Below are 22,115 nucleotides of genomic sequence, written 5' to 3'. Positions count from 1 at the left end.
TGCCACATTTACAGCCATGATTTATCTGTATTTGTAGAAATAATAGACAATCTTTAAGACTCTAATATATATTTAAGAGCAACATAGGGTGAGTATGTATTTAAAAATATTCTGTGGTCAGTCTTCAGCCAGTAAGCATGCGTGTGTGTGTGTGTGTGTGTTCTCAGGGTCTGGCAGAGAAGCACCAGAAGACACTGGCCTTGTTGCGGAAACAGCAGACTGTGATTCTGGATGATGAGCTGATTCAGTGGAAGAGACGTCAGCAACTGGCTGGAAATGGAGGACCACCAGAAGGGGGACTGGACATTCTACAGTCATGGTATATATACCTGACCATACACGAACGATACAAACATAGAACATGCAGCTCAGGTGACTTGCCCATTTTGAAACACATGTACCCCAAGTAACACTTGTTCCGTATGAGTTACTGCAGGTGTATAAATGTGCAATATTTAGCTGCTGTTGGTGAAAAACTCGAACAGCTTTTATATCTAAATAATATTCTTCTCATCTGTGTGTGTGTCTTTATGTGTGTGTGTAGGTGTGAGAAGCTGGCAGAGACCATTTGGCAGAATCGACAGCAGATCAGACGGGCGGAGCATTTAAGACAGCAGCTGCCCATCCCTGGGCCCATAGAGGAGCTGCTCAATGATCTCAACAGCACCATCACCGACATCATCTCAACCCTCGTCACCAGGTCTGTGTGTGTGTTTGTGTTTGTTTTTGTACATTTTGAAGACAAGATGTTCTGAACCAGATAAACACAACACAAATCTATAAAATGAAGACCAAAAAAAAGATCCTGAATTCGTAAAGTGTTTTTTACAGTCACTCCATGTTTCATTTTCTTCAATAAATAAAAAAAGGACAAAAGCTTTTCTTTTTGGTTACTGATTTTACTTTATAGCCTTAGGTTCTTACATATATAATACACATGGGACATGTTATATATCGCTGCTGTTAGAACAAAACATATCTCCATTTTTGACGTTTTCCAGTTTTTGACAAAATTTGAAAATGCCTGTTGCCTTTTGAATTGTGTGTAAATTTTATGATAAATGGACCAACAGAAATGGCCACAATATACTTGGCAAAAAGCCTGGTTCCATTGACTTATATTGAAAGTATAGTGTGTTTTTCCTTCTTCTGTAAAGTTACTCTTTTGGAGATTTTGGAGGTTTTGTTCTGATGGCATATGTATAAATGGTGTCCATATTTTCGCGTATATTTAACAAGATGATAAACAGCACTTTTAACTCGGCGCATTTCATTTACAAACAAAACACAGTGCTGATGCTAGCAACATCAGTAATTCGGCAGACTACACTGGACAATGCTCACAGGAAAACTAAGGAAAACAAAGAAACAGCAAACTAACAAAATTAACTCCAATTCCCTTTGAAACAAGACGCAATGTAGCAACATGAGTGAAGAGTTTTAAAAAAGCTCTTAGTGGATGTTGGTGATGTTCACCTTGCGGTCATTCAGTTCAGTTTGCATATTATGAAAATATTGAGTTATTGAAAGTAATAAATACATTCTGATGAAGTTTATGTTGTCCATGCATATAGCCAGGAGCTGTGCGCTGCTTTTCAAGTGGAAAAATCTCTCTTTACAGTCAAATTTGAGGAACTAAGACAAGTGTAATCAGTCATGATTAACTACAGAAGAGAAAGTGTTTAACGGCATTTGTCTTGTTTCCTGAAATGTGGCCTGAAAGAAACTACATAAAAAGCAGTGCATTTTAATTTTATGGGACATATGTGCAGCAAAGTAAGTATATGTCCTGACAAGGTATAAAAACAAATGTGCTGTGTGTATATATGTCTGTGTGTGTCTGTATGTGTTTGTGTGTGTCTGTATGTGTTTGTGTGTTTGTGTGTGTGTTTGTGTGTGTGTGTGTGTGTGTGTGTGTGTGTGTGTGTGGGGGTGTGTGTGTGGGGGTGTGTGTGGGGGTGTTTCCTTCTCTCAACACTCACTATTTATATCCATGAGCCTGCATGTTTCAGAGACGACGAGCGGTTGGCTGTAGATGTGCAGCAGCAGATAATACTGGGCTTACTGAAGAAGAAGGACATCCTTTGCATGCAGATGTTTCAGCATTTCTGCCGAATCAGCATAACATATTTGTTTGACTCACGAATGACGGGTTTGTTGCTCAGGGTGCGAGAACAAAAACATTGTGCCATCGTAAATCAAGCCAGATCCACTCTGTCATATGGGACACGTGCAGCTAACTTTATTTTTGCCTTTGAGTTTCTACAAAAGCCCCAGAAGAGAAGAGCTGTCAGAGGGAACAGATTTAGTTGTACTCTATACTGAAGAGTGTTTGACCCACACTTTAATGTTCTTTGGAACAAGACTATGTTCCATCACAGCTATGGTACAAAGTGTTTAACCGCAGTGATGTTGTGACAGTGTGTCTGAAAGCCATAAATAACATTCTCGTAGAGGAAAATGCTGCCCATGCATTCCAGCAACGACAGATTTCAACATTTTCATTGTGCTTTCAAAGGCCTGAATACCCTTTCAAAACAGAATACATGTCTTTGTTGACCCAAAAGTAAGAAAATAGACAGAGAGAGAAGAAGATTTTTTGAAGGAACCACATTCTACATTTTCCTTTTAGTTTTTTCCCCCCTGTTATAATGTTGGTGTGGTTTCTTGAAACAGGAACAGTCATCCTTTAATTTTCCTTTCCTTCTCTTTATCCCTAACAATTTTTGTTACTGTGCCTTTAAGCAGTCCAGGCTGTAATGTACAAACTGTTTTGTTGATGTTCTCAGGGATACTGAAATATACAGGAATGCAGTAAAACATGAACTTCTGCCACTCCATTTGGATGTCTAGATCCTTTGGAAGGCTGCAATGATGCACTTGCTTCCCTACAGTCAGGAACAGCACAGGCAGCCTTGAAGTATCTTCCACTCCAGTGCTTTGCAGTTTTGACTTACAATGCCGTTGATGTACCTCTCCACCCTGCGTGTATTTAAAAAATACATTTAAGCCCCTTAGCTCACCTCAAAACTATCGTGAAACAGTATCTCAAGATCTCTGCAGATTTGTAACCATGTCAGGTAACAGTTTTTTTTAGCTTTTAGAGGTATTAAACACTTTGGATGTCTGGTTCCTGTCACCGCCACTGTAAACAGTTCTTACTTAGCAAGTTCAAACAACTATGACTGAATTTGATTACATCTTAACGATTGAATTATACAAAAATCTTGAACAGTTTTAAGCTGAGTAAACGGTCATATCTAACCTTGTTCGTACTTGTGACATCACAGACATCAAGTCTATATATACAACATAAACAAGTTTAGTGTTATATGTATTGGCTGTATGGGCTGAGGAGTGAACAGTGCATTTCGAAATATTACATTACATACATCAGACCTTTTTTATTTCAACACAGCAAAAAAAAATACCATGGCAGGTGAAATCGTCTTAGATGCAGTTCTATATAGCTAACATTTCCCATATAGAGATTATTGTAGGAATATTATAGAATTATTTAACTTATTTGTCAGTGTTCTCTTGATTTAAGCCATTTTGTCTAGAGCAACTGTCTCATTCTATTGAAAAATAACGTAGCTTATTTTAAGAAATGGTGCAAATCGTTTTGCTTTTTTTCAAGAAATAATGCTTGAAGTATGCACATTATGTGGCAATGTTATTTAAGATTCAATTACTGCAAAAAATTACTAAAATTACAATTAAATAAAATATGTATAGAAGTAAGTTAATTAATCTTATAATATTCTTTCAACAATCTCAAAATGAGAAATGTAAAAGATATTTTGACTAGATTTAAGGTTATTACCATGATATCATTTTTTGCAGTGAAACAAGACCAGCCAAGCCTAGTTACGCTAGGCCACCATGGCATTTATATAAAGTTGTAAAAAAAAAATAATAATTATAAAAATAGTGATCAGCAAATCAAAAATATTATTCCAGTTTACATTCTGGAACACTTACTAGCCACCAAGCAGCTGTGTTCTCACCTGGAACAGTGAAAAAGTAGCTAAATAAGGCTGCTTATAGAGCAAGACGAAGGAAGAATTCCAAGCGAGGCACAGTTTGTGCTTAAAAAAGGAAATTGAAGATACATGGTTACTCTGGCGGTTAAATGCAGTAAAGTACAACAAAACTGGGATAATCTTTTTACTCCACCTCCCATTCTCAGCCATCAACATGAAGCAAACCCATAGAATCAACTGTGCCCCCAATCATGTTCGTTTAGAGTTTGCCATCATTACCATGCAATGTCATGACTTCACTCTCTAGTGATGATTTAGACTATGTATTAAGTGGTATTAAGGCTCTTTTTTATTAAGGGGTATTAAAGTATTGCCTTACTTCATTATTTATATATATATATATATATATATATATATATATATATATATATATATATATATATATATATATATATATATATATATATATATATATATTATAAAAGTATGACATTACACTAACGCTGCTTTTAGAGATCAAAATACCTGATATAGCCTGCATGTTAGTACAGCACATTGCCTGTGTCCTTAAGCTTAGCTATAATTTCACAAGCTGTTAATAACAGTGAATAAGCTGCCTAATTTATCTCAAAATGGTTGTGCTTGCTTTCAGGAACCCATCTAAAACACTTAATTATCAAGAGAAGAGAGGGCTACAGTACTCATGTTCTATGTTCTACATATTTAAATTGACTAATGCAACTTTAAAGGAGCAGGAAAGATTTAAAAAAGCCAAAAAAGTGATCTTGCTTGAATAAACTAGTGTGAAAAGATCCATTAGAACTATACAAACCTTTTCTCGAAGGAATCGAATTACAAGCAGTAAGCATTACAGCAAAACATGAAGTATGCATATATGATTAATCAGTATGTGCTCATGTGTGAGGTGTGTGCATACTCCAGACCAGACAGCATTGAGGGTCTTCTAGAATGAGTAGTGTTTGACTAAGATAAAGCATTGGGAAGATGTCTCTGCTGTGCTGTGCTGCTCTGTAGTGTGTTGACGAGCCCACAATACACACTCTCTCTGCGTCCTGCTCTGTCCCAGGAGCATTATCTCATGTGCTCTATATCCATACACGCCACAGGGGGTGAATACGTGTATGCTGTGTGTGTGTGTGTGTGTGTGTGTGTGTGTGTGTGTGTGTGTGTTTGTGTGTGTGTGTCTGTGTGTGTGTGTGTGTGTGTGTGTGTGTGTGTTGCCTCAGGCCACTCAAGCGCTGTAGTATTGAGCTTAATGGGAGCCATGCTGCTTTTAAAAACCATCACTGTCTGAAGAGATATCCATCATGCATCATCTTCACTGGAGCTACAATTCTGTGTGTGTGTGTGTGTGTGTGTGTGTGTGTGTGTGTGTGTGTGTGTGTGTGTGTGTGTGTGAATCATCCGAATATAAATGTAAGCGGAAGCTGGTATAGATTAATCTACCTGTGCATTTAGTCGGAAGTTACTATTGAATGATGCACAGGAAGAACCATACGTGGAATCTGAACCAGTCAGCCATTTTTATGCTCTATTTTCAATGTTTCCATGTGGTCAAGAGGTGACGGGGAAAAAGAATAAAAAGAATGTGTGGCCATAATAAGGCATGATCTTTCCGATGCCTTACTAAGTCTTGGCCATAACTTAAGTACATCGTTCCCACGCCTTATTAAGTTGTGGCCACGTATTAGGCTCTTGTTCCCATGTATTAATGCGGTATGGCCATGCATTATTTTTATTTATGTGGGATGTCACCAGCAGGACTTTGTAGTTTTTCAAGGAAATGTACAGAGATATTTTTCCACACCTCCAAAGTTCAGTCTTAGAAGTTGGTTGCATTTTCTGTGTTTCATGATCCAGATAATTCCAAACACATACAGTGATGTTGAGGTCTGGACTCTGGATTTCTTTTTCTTAGTAACATATTATTGTCAGCTACACATCCTTTCAGACTCATAGAGTTCTCTACTCACAGTGAAAGGGAAGAAGCAAGAATGAAGCTTGAATTTTCTTCTCTCAAATATGAAAGCTTCAAGCATTGTATATCTGATCTAATTTTTTTTTTCCCTTGACTTTCCCTTCTTTACGTACATGGGTTATCTTATATCTAATCTCATTAATCTCTTCAGAAGTATTTCCTTAAAAATTAATAACATTTACTTAGAGGCAATTTTGACTGTTAATGAAGTAAATAAAAGGTGTTTTCTGACTATTTCAAATATTTTATTTAATAATTCACTTTTTTTACTATACTGTGATTATTGGAATATTTTAATTTCTTAAGATTTGATCCCCAGTGCTTGATATGAAGCATTATATTAATTTTGTCATAGATGTGAATGGTACTATAACCTTATTCTCAGTGCTCTTCGGTCTTATTAGTCATTAAGGTATCATCTACAACTTTGTCCACTATTTTGGACACATCTAAGATTTCTCACAGCTTCATACAATAATTGTTAAGTGTTTAGATCATATAAAAATTATCTGATACATGTATCTGCGACAGAGTAGCTTTTATAATATCAGAAGCATTGATTCCAAACTTTTGAATGATGATTCTCAATTTCTGAATGGCAGCGTATAATAATGTTTGTTCTTTTTCTCCTCAGCACCTTCATCATAGAGAAGCAGCCTCCTCAGGTGCTGAAGACACAGACGAAGTTTGCCGCTACAGTCCGTCTACTGGTGGGGGGGAAACTCAACGTCCACATGAACCCTCCTCAGGTCAAAGCTACCATCATCAGCGAGCAACAGGCCAAAGCACTGCTTAAAAATGAAAACACCAGGAAGTGAGTCTTAACACACACTTTTACAGCTTCACACAGTTCAGTGCTCTACTGTTGTGAAGATGTTGTTGTTGATGTGTCAGTCTAAATTACCTTAGCAACTAGGGCCTTATCGATATACCATTTGCCCATTAAAACTTGCTGATATAAGATTCCATGACTTAATTAACATGGATAGCATTGAATTTATTAAAGCACCAATATTGCCTTATTAAATGTTATATAAGAAAACCGTGTTCAGGATTGTGACGCTATTTTGAACAACCAATCAAAAATCTAATTTAAGACTTTACTTAATTTAAGACTCTGCTGTTTGTTTGAGTTTAAGAAATTTGACAAATTGACAGCCAACAGTCACTTTAACTAAAACTATGGTCTGTTTAACCTTTTAAATCCAATGAAGAAAAGTAGCCTACCATTTAATCTACTCTTCTTTATGATTTCTAAAGGCTGCTGTTGCGTATATTGAATATGTAAACAACATCATCTAACAATGCCAAAAAAAAGTTATTCATACTTCACTCTTCACTCTTGTTTAATTGGTACTCTGATTGTAATAAACACCCACTGATTCTAATTTTGTTCTGGATGTGTGTGCACGCTCGCTTCAAAGCTACTGCAGTGCATCCAGCAATAAAGGCTGCATGGAGCTTCTTTTATACTATAGAATTCAGAGTAGCACTGAGAAATTCCACACAGTGATTCTTTTTACCACAACTATGTGGACACGTACACATCGTAACTACTCTGCCTGCAGATTTAAATAGGGAGTGTATTAAGTTTGATAAGCTTGCACACGCTTGCAGACATACATACCAGCTGCTACACACCATGCAGACAAATATTCAAAAGAGCATTCGAATACTCTACAGCCCTCCAGCCATCAGTGCTAACATAACAAACACAGAGCAAATAAATATCTTGCTATTCTTTCTCACTTCTCTATTCTCCTTCTGGCTCCTACAATCTTGTTTAATTCCCAGTTGCTTTATATATTGAATGTTTCTTATGCATGAACTATCACTATAAGACACATAATGGGCAGTGTGGATTTACTGGTTGATTGGTAGATTTGGATCACCATTATCTATGCCAAAGGCAACAGCTATTCATCTTGGCATCCACATAAATAAACAATCATAAAGCATTGCATAGAAAAATACAGCTGCCATTTACCTCATTTGACCTTTCAACCCATCCATAATAGTCCAGGCTGAAGCCTAGCTGCTTGCGCACTTTATGTTGCTATGATAGAATCTGTGATCATAGCCTTTTCATTCAAATACAGCTTTTAAATGGCTTTTAAAGTGATACCTTCATGCCCTTCAGTAGGCTTAGCTGGACAGTGCTCACAGAATACATATGGATGAATTAATAATTAGCAAACTAACAAAAGCATCAGCAAAGTGGAACACTAGAGTTCCCTTTTAGAGCCTCAGCTGTAACAAGAATCCACAAGCTGTGTGAACGAGAACAAGAGACTACAGTCGTGGAGCCTCTAATGAGTTCTAATTAGTAAATTCAGTTACTTTAAGGTACACCGATTGCCGTCACAGGCTTTCAATAGCGCTCACACAGCTTGTATAATCTGCATAAAAAGCATTTGCTATAGAATGGGATGTTCTGGAACATCTGCACATGAGCCTAAGATCACCATTCCAGATGCTGAGTGTTGAATAGAAGTGTAAAGCCCTCCAGCATTGGGCTTTGGAGCAGTGGAACTGTGTTCTCTGGAGTGATGGAGCTCCATCCAGTACCTTTGGGATGAGTGATCATCCAACATCAGCACCTGACCTTACTAATGCTTTTGTGGCTGAATGCAATCAGACCCTAACAGCAATGTTCCAACATCTAGTGTAAAGCCTTCCCAGAAGAGTAGAGGCTGTTACTGCAGCAAAGGGAGTACACCCTATTAATACCTGTGATTTTAGAAGAAATGTTGGATGAGCAGGTGCCTACAAGCTTTTGGACATACAGTGTGTGATACATGCGGTCATTGCTTGGAACATTCAGCCACTGTTGCTTTGACTGAATGTCAGTGAACAAAGTTGTATTCACTCTGTTGAAATCATGTTGAGATTCCTGTGAGCCCTGCTTTGTTTAGAGTCAAGTTTAAGCAAATAAGATTTATTATAATTATTTTATTAGAATGTATTATAATTATTTTAATTGGTTCATGATTATTTTTAATCGACAGACTTATACAGAATATAATGTGACTGCGAATGTGAATTACTATGTATTAATAGTGCTGTTTAAACTGCACAGTATAACATGAGAACTGAGGTGAGGAACAGAATTTTGGTCAAATGTCATTTTCCTGTGAACCTACAGGATAAAGTTCAGCTCAGATTGAAGTCTCCCCACCTGCAGGCTGCAAATATCTTATCTCTGTGTGGAGCCTCTTTGGTTTCCCCTAAAGGAAGAAAGCGGCGAGCACAAAGCTTTCTCTGCCATATGCTAACTTTGATTTAGACAAAAATTGTGGCTTGCTAGTTTGAACAGTTGAAACGTGGCCTGATCTCTCCTGTAGCACCACAAATTTCTCTAAATTCACAGCAGCATTGGGCTCTAGCTCAGTGCAGGTGAGGGCACAGTAATTTTAAAATAGCCTGAGGGACACTGGGTGAGAGTGCTTTTGTGGCACCCAGCTCCAGTACAAGGTGAAGATATCTGTATTCTGAATAGTCTTTATAAAATGTTTAGTCTCCATTATGGACACGTAAAAAACCCTGAATGTACTAGCAGCAAATGCAGAGTCTGGCAAACATTACAATTATTGCACTGTGATTTAGACTCGTTTCAGGATATGTTCAGCTAGATGACCTTTGTTTCCATGTAGCACCTTGTTTTCCGAGTTAGTGTCCTGCTCCAGTAAGCAACAGTAAGGTCAGCATAGTTTGACACTGGAATGAAGCAGTTCCATGCTGCTTGAGTAGGGGAGAGGCTGGGGGTGGGGCCACAGCTGCAAAGACTGAGAATGCTGCCTCAGTTGGAGTACTGTGCCCATTAGCTTCACATTCCATTCAAATTGTATACACAATATATACGCTTATGTTTGTTGACGTGTTGAACACTTGTTGTCCTAACTCGATTGGGTCTGGCTAAGACCAGAATACTGAGGTGTAAGTAGTAATACTATAGCAATGTGTTGCATTTGCCTTCCATGATTGGAAATACCACATTTTTTCCATATTCAGGAACCTGTGAGTGCACACTTGTGACACACACAACCTCACAACTATTAAATTCTGTATTCATGTGTCATTGTGTGACTAGCATGGACCATTGGGCAAATTGATAGATTGGAGGAGATATCAGCATGTATATGACATAAAAGACCTGAAACGGTTCGAAACAAAGCCCATACAGTTTTGTTATAATCAGTTTTGTTTTTTAACATCTAGGACTAGGCTCGTCAACTTACAGGCCAACTCAAAGGCTAGCAGAATCCTCTACTGATAATCAGTATTAGGATTTTTAATGTTGTATTTTCTGAAGGATTCACTTTAAATGTCCATGTAGTAAAACAGTGTGGGAAAACAAATGTGTGGCACTGTTAGTTTGGTGCTAATACACCATGGGAAATTACAAAATGATGGAAGCGCTACGATCATTAGCATGATAGTTGCAGTAGTAAATCAGTAAGAAATATTACTTATAAAGCAAAAGTGTCTGCATTAAACACTGCTATATTATGAAAGATTTACGACAACACAAAAATTGTAAACGTTATGACTGCAGTATATTTGCCATGTTCTAAATGGTCCCCTAAACACTACTACATTCGAAAATCTGGATCACTGTATAGAATGCTGTTATATGGTACAAAATTTGTGATGTTGGGAAACCATTTCAGAAACTAACGTTACTACTCAGAAATTACTCATTACAAAAATAGCAGTGCATTATGGGTATATCCTATCCACTAGGGTACAATGCCACTTGAGTGGCCATATATATATATATATATATATATATACTCATAACAAACATTTGATAGGTGTGTGATAAAGGCCAGTTCATCTCCTACTGATGCACAGTAGGTAGAATGCTTGAAGAAAGACAGCAGACTCTTTCTATCCCTGTACCTCTCTTTCTCTCTCTCTCTCTCTCTCTCTCTCTCTCTCTGTTTGCCACTCACATTCAGCTACTGAATATGGTGTTTTTTTAGCTCTCAGCATTTAGCATGTATGGAAAGTATGACACAAACATTTTATATTAAATCAATCTGCGTAAATCTCTTTCATGTCCGGGTAAGACGTTCTCTCTGTTTCCCTCAGTGACAGTAGTGGAGAAATCCTGAATAATAACTGCGTGATGGAGTATCACCAAACCACAGGCACTCTGAGCGCACACTTCAGGAACATGGTGAGTGACATGCACATTTCTGAGTGCACGCTTACACAAACTGCACAAAAAAAGTGATGTAAAATGACTGTAAATGTAAATGATTTGATATAATTGTGTGCATCATTTGCACATTAATAAAATATGTTACTTCATTACAGTTTTGTCTTACATTTTACTTACTTTTGGCAGTAACGGTGTTGATGTGATGTATTTTATTCATTCACAAAGATTAGAATCAAGCAAATTCAGTAAATTACTTTTTTCAGTGTAGGTGCACCATAAGCTCCTTTTGGTGAAGTGGATACTTCCGGCCAGTCACTCCATGCTGGGAAGGTGTAGGCCGTACGTGCTGTTCCTCTGTAATTAACTGCCTCTGTATTATACAAAGCTATCACAAAAGAATGTTCCAAAGCAGAAATTGAACTGAGTTAAGGCTGATTGTGTTAGATAGCTGAGTTAGGGCAGATCTGGTTAGAGATGAAGTGGACTGAGGCGGACTGGAATGTAAGCCATTCTGCCGTGGAGGTTCCATTTTCAATTATGCATTCCTCACAAGCCCCAGAATTAAACGGGGTCTTCCCAGGCCACTGCACGTCAGCTCATCATCATCAGCCACAGTGATACACCCCATTAAAATCCACTCCCTGAGGGTAACTAACCATTTCCTTTGCCTCCATCTCTCCTTCTCTCCTCTCTCCTCTGTAGTCTCTGAAGAGGATCAAGCGTTCAGACCGCCGAGGGGCAGAGTCTGTAACCGAGGAAAAGTTCACCATCTTGTTTGAGTCACAGTTTAGTGTTGGGGGCAATGAGCTAGTTTTTCAGGTCAAGGTAAACTGGAACAACATGTATTATAATTATCATACTACAGTACTACATAAAAGTCAGAGATGACCCTTGATGTATCAGAACAGTCATTAAGTGCAAGTTATTCATTTTTCATATTTTTCAATATTTCTGAGGAAATTAGATATTAGATATATTAGAAATATTGAAAGCTACAGAGAAAATAGGATTCCTAACAACCACCTACAAGACCTGGTATACCACCAAAACTGTCACCATTAAAGAGAGAAGAAAATCAAGCAAAAAAAACAAGAAGGAAGCTGTTGCTGTTCTTAGAACATTGGACTGGCCACCCCAGAGTACAGACCTCAACATCACTGAGTGTGTTTTGGATTGCTTAAATTGTGAGCAGCAAAAAGTTTAAATAACTTCCAAGACTGAACTTCAGAGATGTGGAAAATACTTCCTGCAGATTCCTTTGAAAGATAAAAGCAAATCTTCTGAAAAGAATGGAGGCTGTAATAAGGGTGGACACTTTAAATACTGGAAAAATATTTAGTTGTTATGGCTTCTGTTTATTTTTCTGTTAAATTTGTTTTCTGCTTTCAGTTTCTTTTTTTTCTTATCGTAAAAGATGAATAACTTATGGCCGTACTGAGAATTCAATAAATGAAGGGTGATCTCTGACTTTTGCTTAGTTCTGTTATGCAGTTATGCAACTTCCTAGCACTTCAAAATGGCCACATACACACTTCTGACTTCTCATACACTCGTCGTTCAGCTGAACAGTTAACCTATCCCTGCTCCACCAACAAATGCATTCTTTTGTAGCATCTGTTGCTTCATAGTTGGATAAGTTTTACAGAAGCCTGACAAATGTTCCATTCAACTTAAAGAGAAATTCTAGTGATCTTTGTTTAGAGTCATAATACATACATAACATAGCTCATCAAAACCAGGCAGGTTGGAAACAATAAATTGGCCAACAGGCAATTTTAATTGAATTGCACAAGAAGAAAACTGTACTCAATCTGTGCCAGCAGTATAAACTTTTTCTTTTTTTTTGTAAAGTATGTCTATCATAGCAACAGTTGCTACCACAGGCCACATCTGTGGGCAGAGCATGAATAGGTCAGTTAGGATGATGTGAACAGTCATTTACAGTTATATCTTGTTTCTTCCCCTTTGCTTTAATCCCTGTGGTCTTTCTCAGACGCTATCCTTGCCTGTAGTGGTGATTGTCCATGGAAGTCAAGATAACAATGCTACAGCTACAGTCCTGTGGGACAATGCTTTTGCTGAACCGGTGAGTTTTTGGAGAACATTAAAGCATTGCCCCTCAGAGTCACTCCAAAAATTATTTTTATCCAGTAGCTATGCCTGAGTGACTCAGAGGAATAGCAAAATGTTCTAGGTCAGAATGACTCTGGGCATGTTTAGTCATCATCGAGTGGTTGCAAACAAACATGAACCCATTAAGCAGGAACAACAATTGTACCTCAATTATAAATATTTTCTCTAATATTGAATTTTCAGTTCGTTTCATTTTTTAGTGTGGTTTTTTTTTTTGTACATTGACACAGCTCTCTGTCTGCATGTTTTACACTGAAATGATTCTTTGATTTGATGTGGTTAAAAATGATTGAACATGAAAAAAATGTATTACACAAACAAAATTACTGCCAAAACAAGTAAACTTAAAGAAAGTGACTGTGTTGTTGATGTGCATTTTCCTTGTGTGCCACATCTTGACACTATTGAATCACGAACCATTTTATTCAGTGTAGTGTATGTAATATTTGTTTGACATGAAGAATTGGAAGAAGATCCAATGTAATCAATTGTGTAACACATGTAATTAATATGTAGTTATGTAATTGTGTATGAAATACATAGCAAAGCAAAAATAATAACTCTTCTAAGGGCTGACCACCACTGACAGTATCTGTATTATAAAAGTGGCACTGATATCTTCATCTATAATTCTTACAAACACTAAATAATATACATGTACTCTTCATATAGCTGCTGTTGGAACAAAACCTTGTCTCCAAAAAAGTAACTTTATAGGAGAGGAAAAAACACTCTTAACTTTCAATGTGGGTTAGTGTAAAGAGATTTCATTCAAAGTCATTTCAGAGAATTTCTGTTAGGATGTTCATTGTGAAATTTTGACACAGCGTTAATGATGATTTCAAATTATGCAAAAAAGTAAAAAATACCAAAAACGGAGATACAACATTTTGTTGTGACAGCGACAACATGATATGAAGTTGACTGAAAACAAGTACTTTTTCTGCTGAACTTTGTGCCCTCTAGTCATCATCATAGTAAGAGACTGTCTTTTCAAACATTTTCTTATCTGTAGAAAATGTACTTACCTTTTGTACTTGAAAATTATAAACCATCCCAAAAACCTGCTGCAAGTATAAAACATGCATATTTTCAGCTCTAGCACTTTGTAACCTTCACTCTTTATAATGGCAAACTGACACATTTCATGCTGTGATTCACTCTTTTGGATTGTCCCTTTCTGCAGACAGACAGGATGTGCTCTGCTGATTCTCTTCAATAGATGATTCTGATAATGAGTCATGGTCAGGATCTACACTGCAAAAAAGCTCTTAACTCCAATTGCTTAGTTGTTAATTTTCTCAAATAGAAAAAGGAAATGCATTGGAAAAATACTCAATGTTGGAAAATAACCGTTTTTATCCTTTGGAAACAAGTTTGAAAACAAGCTTGTTGTCTTGAACTTGACTGAACCAAGCATGTGTTAATATCAGTAAGAACAAATTTACCCCCAAAGTGATCTTGTAGGCCCATATCCTACAATTTTCTTGTATTTTATTAGGTCCATGTATAACATTTATGTGCTGTATGTGGATACATGGAAATGCATTGGTTCTTGTGACATCACAGAAACAATTCATTCAAAATGGGCTGTTAACTAAACTGAAACTAACAATGTTTAACCTACATATTACTTTTTTAAGTGAGGAAAATGTAGTTTTCCATGATTTGGACTCTTTAATTTATTAGCACACGTGATCATTGTCATAAATGTAGGTATGTTTGGAACAGATGTAGCAGTGGTTACATTTTTCATTCCATTTTTAATGCACAATTTTTGTATATAAGAGGAATGAGTGATGAACATTTTCAAAAAATGAAAAAAGAACCATGTAATGTAATATATTATATTACACAATGAAAAAAATTCTAAGGGTGTAACAATTTTGATACAGTGTTGAATACGGTGTTGAGTACAGACCTCATTTTCTTCAAACACTCTCTCATTCTTGGAAACCACTATCAGTAATCAAATCTAAGCATCTGGATGCATCCAGTCTATTGTTGAATTGATTATAGAACAAACCAGCTGTCTGGTATACAGTTAGAGCTCTGTAAAACCAAGACATTTTGACACCTAAAATATTGAAAATGTAATTGAATATTGGCCTCAAAATCAAACAAAGTTCTTGTCACAGATAAATAAAAAACTATATATTGTTACACTCCTTAAAGGTTCTATACCAAGGTTTTTATCCTAGTAAGGTACATTCAAGCCAGGAACCATACAGGAACCTTCATTTTTAAGGGTATAGAGAACAAAGAATGTAAAAGAAAACCGGTAATTGTACTTAAGTCCTAATTCTGATGTTTCCTTTTGCAGGGCCGGGTACCTTTCATAGTGCCAGATAAGGTGCTGTGGCCACAGCTGTGTGATGCTCTCAATATGAAGTACAGGGCGGAGGTGCAGTCAAACAGAGGCTTATCTGAGGAGAACCTGGTGTTCCTCGCTCAGAAAGCCTTCAGCAGCTCCAGCTCCAACCCTGAGGACTACCGCAGCATGACTATGACCTGGTCCCAGTTTAACAGGGTAAGAGGCTTTGAGTGACTACACTAACTACTGTTTAATGTGGCTTGGAGGGCAGCACAAACTATCGATTGTTAAATGCGATGTTGGTCTTTGAAATGTTCTTACCTCTCTGAGCAGAGCCTTTCCACTGCTATTAGTGATTAGTGAGTTTTTCAAAAATAACAAAAAATTTAAACATCATAATGTGACCTTTTCTTTCCAGTGTTGTTCAGCCCTAACACTTTGTTTGTTATTTCCTGAACACACAAGTCTAATCTTAATGTGAAATCTAAGACAGGTTTATTGAGGTTATTTAAGGTCATCAGTTGGTGACCTTGCATTGATGAGTAGTTTCATAATCATTATCTTGACTTAACTGCTGTTTTGTTGTAAGACTTTATAGTTTACATACCTTTTATCATTATGAGTTTATTATTAGCCTTTAAAGTGCAATATGCAGTTCAACACTACCCTCAGACCATGCCAACAAAAGCATGGTTATAAATGACTGTGGTCACCCTAGAGCAGAGGTTTTAAACCACAGTGAGCAGGGGGAGGTAGTAGCCTAATTTATGAAATCCAATAAATAAATATGATTGTAATAGTTTTTTTGTTGTTGTTGTTGTTTTTTCTATAAACATATTTTCTGTCATTTTAAATATGTATCAGCCTCCATCACGTCTCTATATGGCATTGTGTGTATGTATGTGTAGATTGCTGTTGGATGTTTTCAGTTGATAGCTATCATAAGTTATGAAATACTGACAACATTAATACACTCTTTATTGGGGCTGCAAGCCCAGAAAACCGCAGATTGAATACAAAAACCAAAAAAAAAAATCATTCAATTGAAAATGTGATGGCAGCTATATAAGAGACAGATTCATCTCCACTGGGGAGGCTAATACCGCAAAACCATAGTGCGTGGTGGTATGTGGGGAGAAGCTAATGAATGAAGCTATGAAACCATCCAGTTACTTCTCCATTTCGAGATGAAACATTCCTTGATAATAATGACCTTAGGCTAATCTTGCATCCCCCAACCTCGAACTCCACCAGTCCGTCAAAACTGTTGTGGGCTGCGGTTCAGTCGTCCCTGTTAAAAAGTTTGGGAAACCTTTCTCTAGAGGATTTAATATTCTAGGTGACTGCTATTCCAAGAGGTATCCTGAGTGGTCTGTGGGGGACACTATAAAGCAAAGGGTCCATTAGACCATAGATTAAGTTGATTTAATCTATGGACTTATGGGCCATGATTTAGTTCTGCCCACTTAGATTTTGGTCAATTTGCATAAAAAAATATGTTAAAACAAGCAGCTGCCAGACCATCACAACTTTGGTCATGAGAGTTTAATAAATGTATCAAAATAGTTTAGTCGTAGAGCATATTTACATCAGTCCTCTCCAAACCTCACAGTATTGAGCCAGTATATCTTCACTGCCATAACTAAACCTCTTACCTCCAATGCAGTAACTTTATAGGAGAAAATAATCATTCTTAACTTTAATGTATTTTAATGTAATACACCAGACATTCACTTTTATGGCTTTCTGATTCGAATTCTCATTTCTTTACAGCCATACTGGATGATGACCGATTTTTTTTTTATTTTTTATCCAGTGCTCATACTGTGTGGGCTAATTGAACATTTGAAACACACTAGCACATTTCCAGCCCTTATTATTATCCAAACTTGCAATACAAATAATATTATTTGCTCTTGAATGGGTCTCTTGAATTTATAGATCTGCCAAAATTAAAAACAAGACAATTCACATTTTGAGCAAAATTCTGTTCGATTGTGTTCCAAGATTGTATTCCAAGTCATTCTGGACCGCTTCTTTTGATCCCTTCATCATGCAGTGTTTACACAATGAAAACACTGCTGTTTATTTTTTTTTTTAAATAAGGGCAATATAGGCCTGATTTTTACAAAACAGCTCAAAATCATGAGTCCTCAGGCTGATCTTCGCATACCTGCCTAGTAACATTGTCTGTCTCACTTTGCCTTGAGCGTAAGCACACACCTTAACCATTGTGCTCTCTGTCACTGTTAACCACAGTTTGTTAGAGGTGCCTCCAGTGTTAGAGCAATGCAGTAGGGCTACTTCCATATCCAGTACATATGCAGTGCTTCTGTATTTTCCTCAAACTTGGGAAGCTAATCCTCTGTGTGCCATAAATGAACTGAAGCAAATTTTACATTGTTCTGTTGATAGTTGGTGGTGTAAACGTCCACCAGAATGAAAAACACTCAAAAAAGAAACAAGTTGAAACATGTTTTCTCAGTTGAAAACTTTGACAGCGCAGGATCAGCTCTTGTCCAAAAAGGCAAGTGCAGCAGTGACCATTCCATGAGCACGACCCTTGCTGTGACCTGGGTCCTATTACCCAACAACAGTGCAATTCCCTGCTGGCCGTTTCAGAAACAGCTTAATCCTAAACTACACTCACCCGTTTGAAGCTCCTAATATTAGCATTCATATATTAGTAATTTTTCTACCTCAGCAAGCATGCAGTGCATGCTGGCCAGGCTGATCAACAGTCTGCCGTCCATTAAAGTGGTTTATGATTACCGAGTGTGGGAGCTTTGATGGTGCAGGTTTAGATATGCAGACCTAAGGCGGTGCTTGCCTTTGAAACGGCCTCGTGCTGTTTCGGTACACCGAACATGCAGTGCTCAGACAGAGACTTGTGTAATTCATGCACAGCTCTGGGTGGGTTTTTTTCTATTGACACATTTCAAAGTCAAGGTCCAAAATGCCTGCCAACAGAACTGTTGTATGTTTAGCATTATGTTTTAGTAGGGTAGTCTGTATATCTGATATCTGAAATATCTGAGATATTTACAAAGCATAGCATTTACATTTGTATTCATATACACTGTAAAAATTGCTCATCAGATCAACCTAAAAAAATTACTTCATGTAGTAAGAAGCAATTAAACTAGTTTTGTTCAACTCTTTGTTCAACAGTGTACAGTCATATGCAAAAGTTTGGAAGCCCTGGTCAGTTGACATTTTCTAAGTCATAAGTTAACACATCCCCTACAGAAAACACATTTCTGAACATTTTAATACATAATTGATGTGTATTTGCTGAATTTAATGTATTGAGAAAAAATATAAAATATAAAATGTGGCCTGTGCAAAGGCAGTGGCATTTTATATGTATGTTTTTTTATCAATATGTTTAACTCAGCAAATAAATAGAAGTTGTGCACTGAAACTTACTGGAAAAATTCCATATTTAGGTGTGTTCCCTGTAGAGGATATGTTAACACCAGGGATGTTCAAACTTTTGCATACAAATGTATATTTTCTCCTTTTAAAAATGAGAGAATCTTCATACAGCTATATAGGTGGACAAAATAAGCCTCATTACAATATAGTTTTTACTTTCAGAAATTTATTAACTGTAACTTTTCGTGAACTGAACATGAAAATCATGTGATTTCCATAGTGTGAACAGGGGTGGTCTTTGCACTAAATAAAGGTAAGCCACCACCCATGAGCCAAGGACCCCAAGAGAATACAAACTAGTTATACTGTATGTGTTAATGTTCAACAACCTATTCTAATATATATATATATATATATATATATATATATATATACAAGGTTTGTCGCTTCATTCCCAGAGCTAACATCATTTTTAGCATAATGCCTATATAGTGAGATAATTTCACTTAATAAAATGTCTAGAATGAAGTTAATTCATCTTAGAATATTCTTAGAACAATCTTAAAATGAGAAATATTAGATAAATCAACTAGATTTAAGAAGATTTGCTAAGATATAATTTTTGCACTGAAGCTCCAACTAATTTAAAAATGCTTTACCTAGAGCCCCAGAACCACCCAAGATTAAACACAGTTTTTCTGTCCAGTGATAGTAATTAGCATGATTATTCAATATTATTAATGAATTGTTATTCAGTTTAATTGATATGCGCTTCTGAATTTCAGATGTTCTGTGCACAGGATGTATACGCTATTTATGCATATTTACAGAAGCCACCAGTGTGAGTGTGAGGTCTGGACACTGTGTTCCGTGCGAGAGTCAGAGAGACAGACAGAAAGAGAAACAGAGAGAGACAGAGAGTGCTTAATGTCCTCACTCTTGTGTTGTGACTTCTACCCTAGATCACTGATTAAAAGTGAGTGAACATCAGAAAGAGGGATATGCCCTCGTGTAGCCAGTAGTCATGCCTGTGTTTCATAAGCTTCAAACTTCACTTTATGCCCCCTATACACACACCCACACCCACACAATGATGTATTCCTATCTTTGTGGGGTATTCTTAATGACTACTGTGTTAGTGCAGTTCTTTCTTGTATTCCACTCATAATATTTCTTTGGTTTAAAGTGTCATTCATTTTCCCATGACCATTTTCCAACCACTCTTCATTCCTTAGAAGTAAACAGGTTGTTTTTTAAGATTGATGTCAATGAGCTTGGTTCTGATAGGATGCCCTGTGTTGTTACTTTTTTCAAAAAGAAGGCTGGCCTGAAACACTCCTTGTGACAGAATGTCACAGAATGCCAAATGTGTTGGGTTTTATGACATCACAAAAACAGTAAATTCAAAACGGCTGTTTTTGAAGCTTACTTTTCATGTATGAACTGTATGGACTGGGGAGTAAGCAGCATGTTTTAAAGAATGTAACATTTACTTATCAAACATTTACTTTACAAAAGTGTGGAGAGTTTGATACCACATGAAATGCGTCCTTTTAGCAACAAAATATTTTGGCTCTTTTACGTTTTCGAGTGAAAACCCTTTTCCTGGAACTGTTTTTCTCATAGGGACCAGATAGAAGGCCCAACATTAAAAACATTCATGTTTTCCATGATCTTTGGGACATCTGGGGACTAAGAGCTAAATACCACACACAGCAGGCTCTTACATGTGCACACTCTGTTCATGCTCAGAGAACATTAGGACTTATTAAGCATTAATAAAGCCCTCATAAGTGTATAAATGTGTTTGTCCCCAGGAGAGCCTGCCAGGCAGGAACTTCACGTTCTGGCAGTGGTTTGACGGTGTCATGGAGCTCACTAAAAAACACCTGAAGCCTCACTGGAACGATGGGTAGGAAAGTTTGTTTTTATTCAAATGTGTACATAATTTCTGCATATCACTGCTGTCTTATCAAAGCCTTAATCTTATGGTATTTATTTATTTTTCATTTGAATATGATTGGTCTTCATATTGTGTAAACATTTCATGATGTATGAACAATAGAGACGTCTCAAAATGACTTAAAAGTTAAGACAGTTTTATCCCTCTGCAAATTTGCCATTTTGGGGATTCAAGTTTTTTTTTTGTTATGACTGTGACTATACGTCACATCAACACAAATATCGCTAAAATAAATAAACTGAAAGACAAAATTGTGTTGCTGTAATTATCTTTATGCACACAAAGAAAATTAAATACATCAATTCAACGATAGCATCATATTTACCAAATATAGCCTGAACGTGGCCAGAGATGACCGATCAGTGAGAGGTTATGAAAGACTGGCAGGCTGACAGGGAATGAATGAATAATTGAAAGAATGAATGAAGGAATTAGGAGGTGCATAAAGTAAGCTAAAGGTAATTTCCTTATTTGCTTACATTGTGAGTACTCTGAGCTTTTGAGAATGGAAGCTACCGAGAACGGTAAATTCTGTTTGTACAGCAATAATGATTGGCTTAGTTCTTACACAAGAGATGGCAGAGTTCAGTCAGTTTACATTAACTCCTCATTGAGCAACTTGCTCTCTAACCTAGCCTTCATGCAGTGCAGTCTCTCTCAGGACAGGCAGGGCTACACATGGGAGTAATTTGCATTGCTAATAAACTGCTAATGCCTTAGTCAAGATGATCATGCCACTAGGTAATTACTGCATCCACAGGCATCTGCTTGTATCAGACGCTAGTAACTGCATTAATTACCAGTTTGTTGCATTATTTTAACACAACTCTCTTGTGTCATATTCATTTTCAAAACTGTGGTTTATTTGAGTGCTTAATATGCAGTGATTGATGAAACCTGTAAACAGAGCTTTTAGTTCTATTACATGTAAATGGATCTAATGTACTGCTAATGCATCGCAAATGGCTTTTCATACACATAAACACATAAAAAGCTTTCAGGTTTATATATATATATATATATATATATATATATATATATATATATATATATATGTGTGTGTGTGTGTGTGTGTGTGTGTGTGTGTATAAAATCTCAAGGCTTTAGAAACAACCCAAAAATGGAAATCTTGCTGAATACCTCTTAAAGTGATGCTAGGTTTTTTTTCTCTCCTC

At 36.9% G+C, this 22,115-nt stretch overlaps 1 protein-coding gene across 2 annotated transcripts in view; it reads left to right on the top strand.

Annotated features, from left to right (window-relative positions):
- stat5a (signal transducer and activator of transcription 5a) overlaps positions 1 to 22,115 on the top strand; it is a 130,027-nt gene that overhangs the window by 92,173 nt on the left and 15,739 nt on the right. For both annotated transcript variants that reach the window (XM_036590076.1, XM_036590075.1), the window contains 8 exons: positions 168 to 319; positions 545 to 700; positions 6,620 to 6,799; positions 11,080 to 11,167; positions 11,855 to 11,977; positions 13,146 to 13,238; positions 15,609 to 15,815; positions 20,795 to 20,889. In XM_036590076.1, the coding sequence (XP_036445969.1) occupies positions 168 to 319; positions 545 to 700; positions 6,620 to 6,799; positions 11,080 to 11,167; positions 11,855 to 11,977; positions 13,146 to 13,238; positions 15,609 to 15,815; positions 20,795 to 20,889 (1,094 nt within the window). The remainder of the gene's footprint in view (positions 1 to 167; positions 320 to 544; positions 701 to 6,619; positions 6,800 to 11,079; positions 11,168 to 11,854; positions 11,978 to 13,145; positions 13,239 to 15,608; positions 15,816 to 20,794; positions 20,890 to 22,115) is intronic.

This window comes from Colossoma macropomum, unplaced genomic scaffold (genome assembly GCF_904425465.1).
Source record: "Colossoma macropomum unplaced genomic scaffold, Colossoma_macropomum, whole genome shotgun sequence".
In the NCBI taxonomy this organism is placed as follows: Eukaryota; Metazoa; Chordata; class Actinopteri; order Characiformes; family Serrasalmidae; genus Colossoma; species Colossoma macropomum.
Note: the sequence above shows the minus strand (reverse complement) of the source record. Positions and strands in the feature narration are given on the sequence as shown.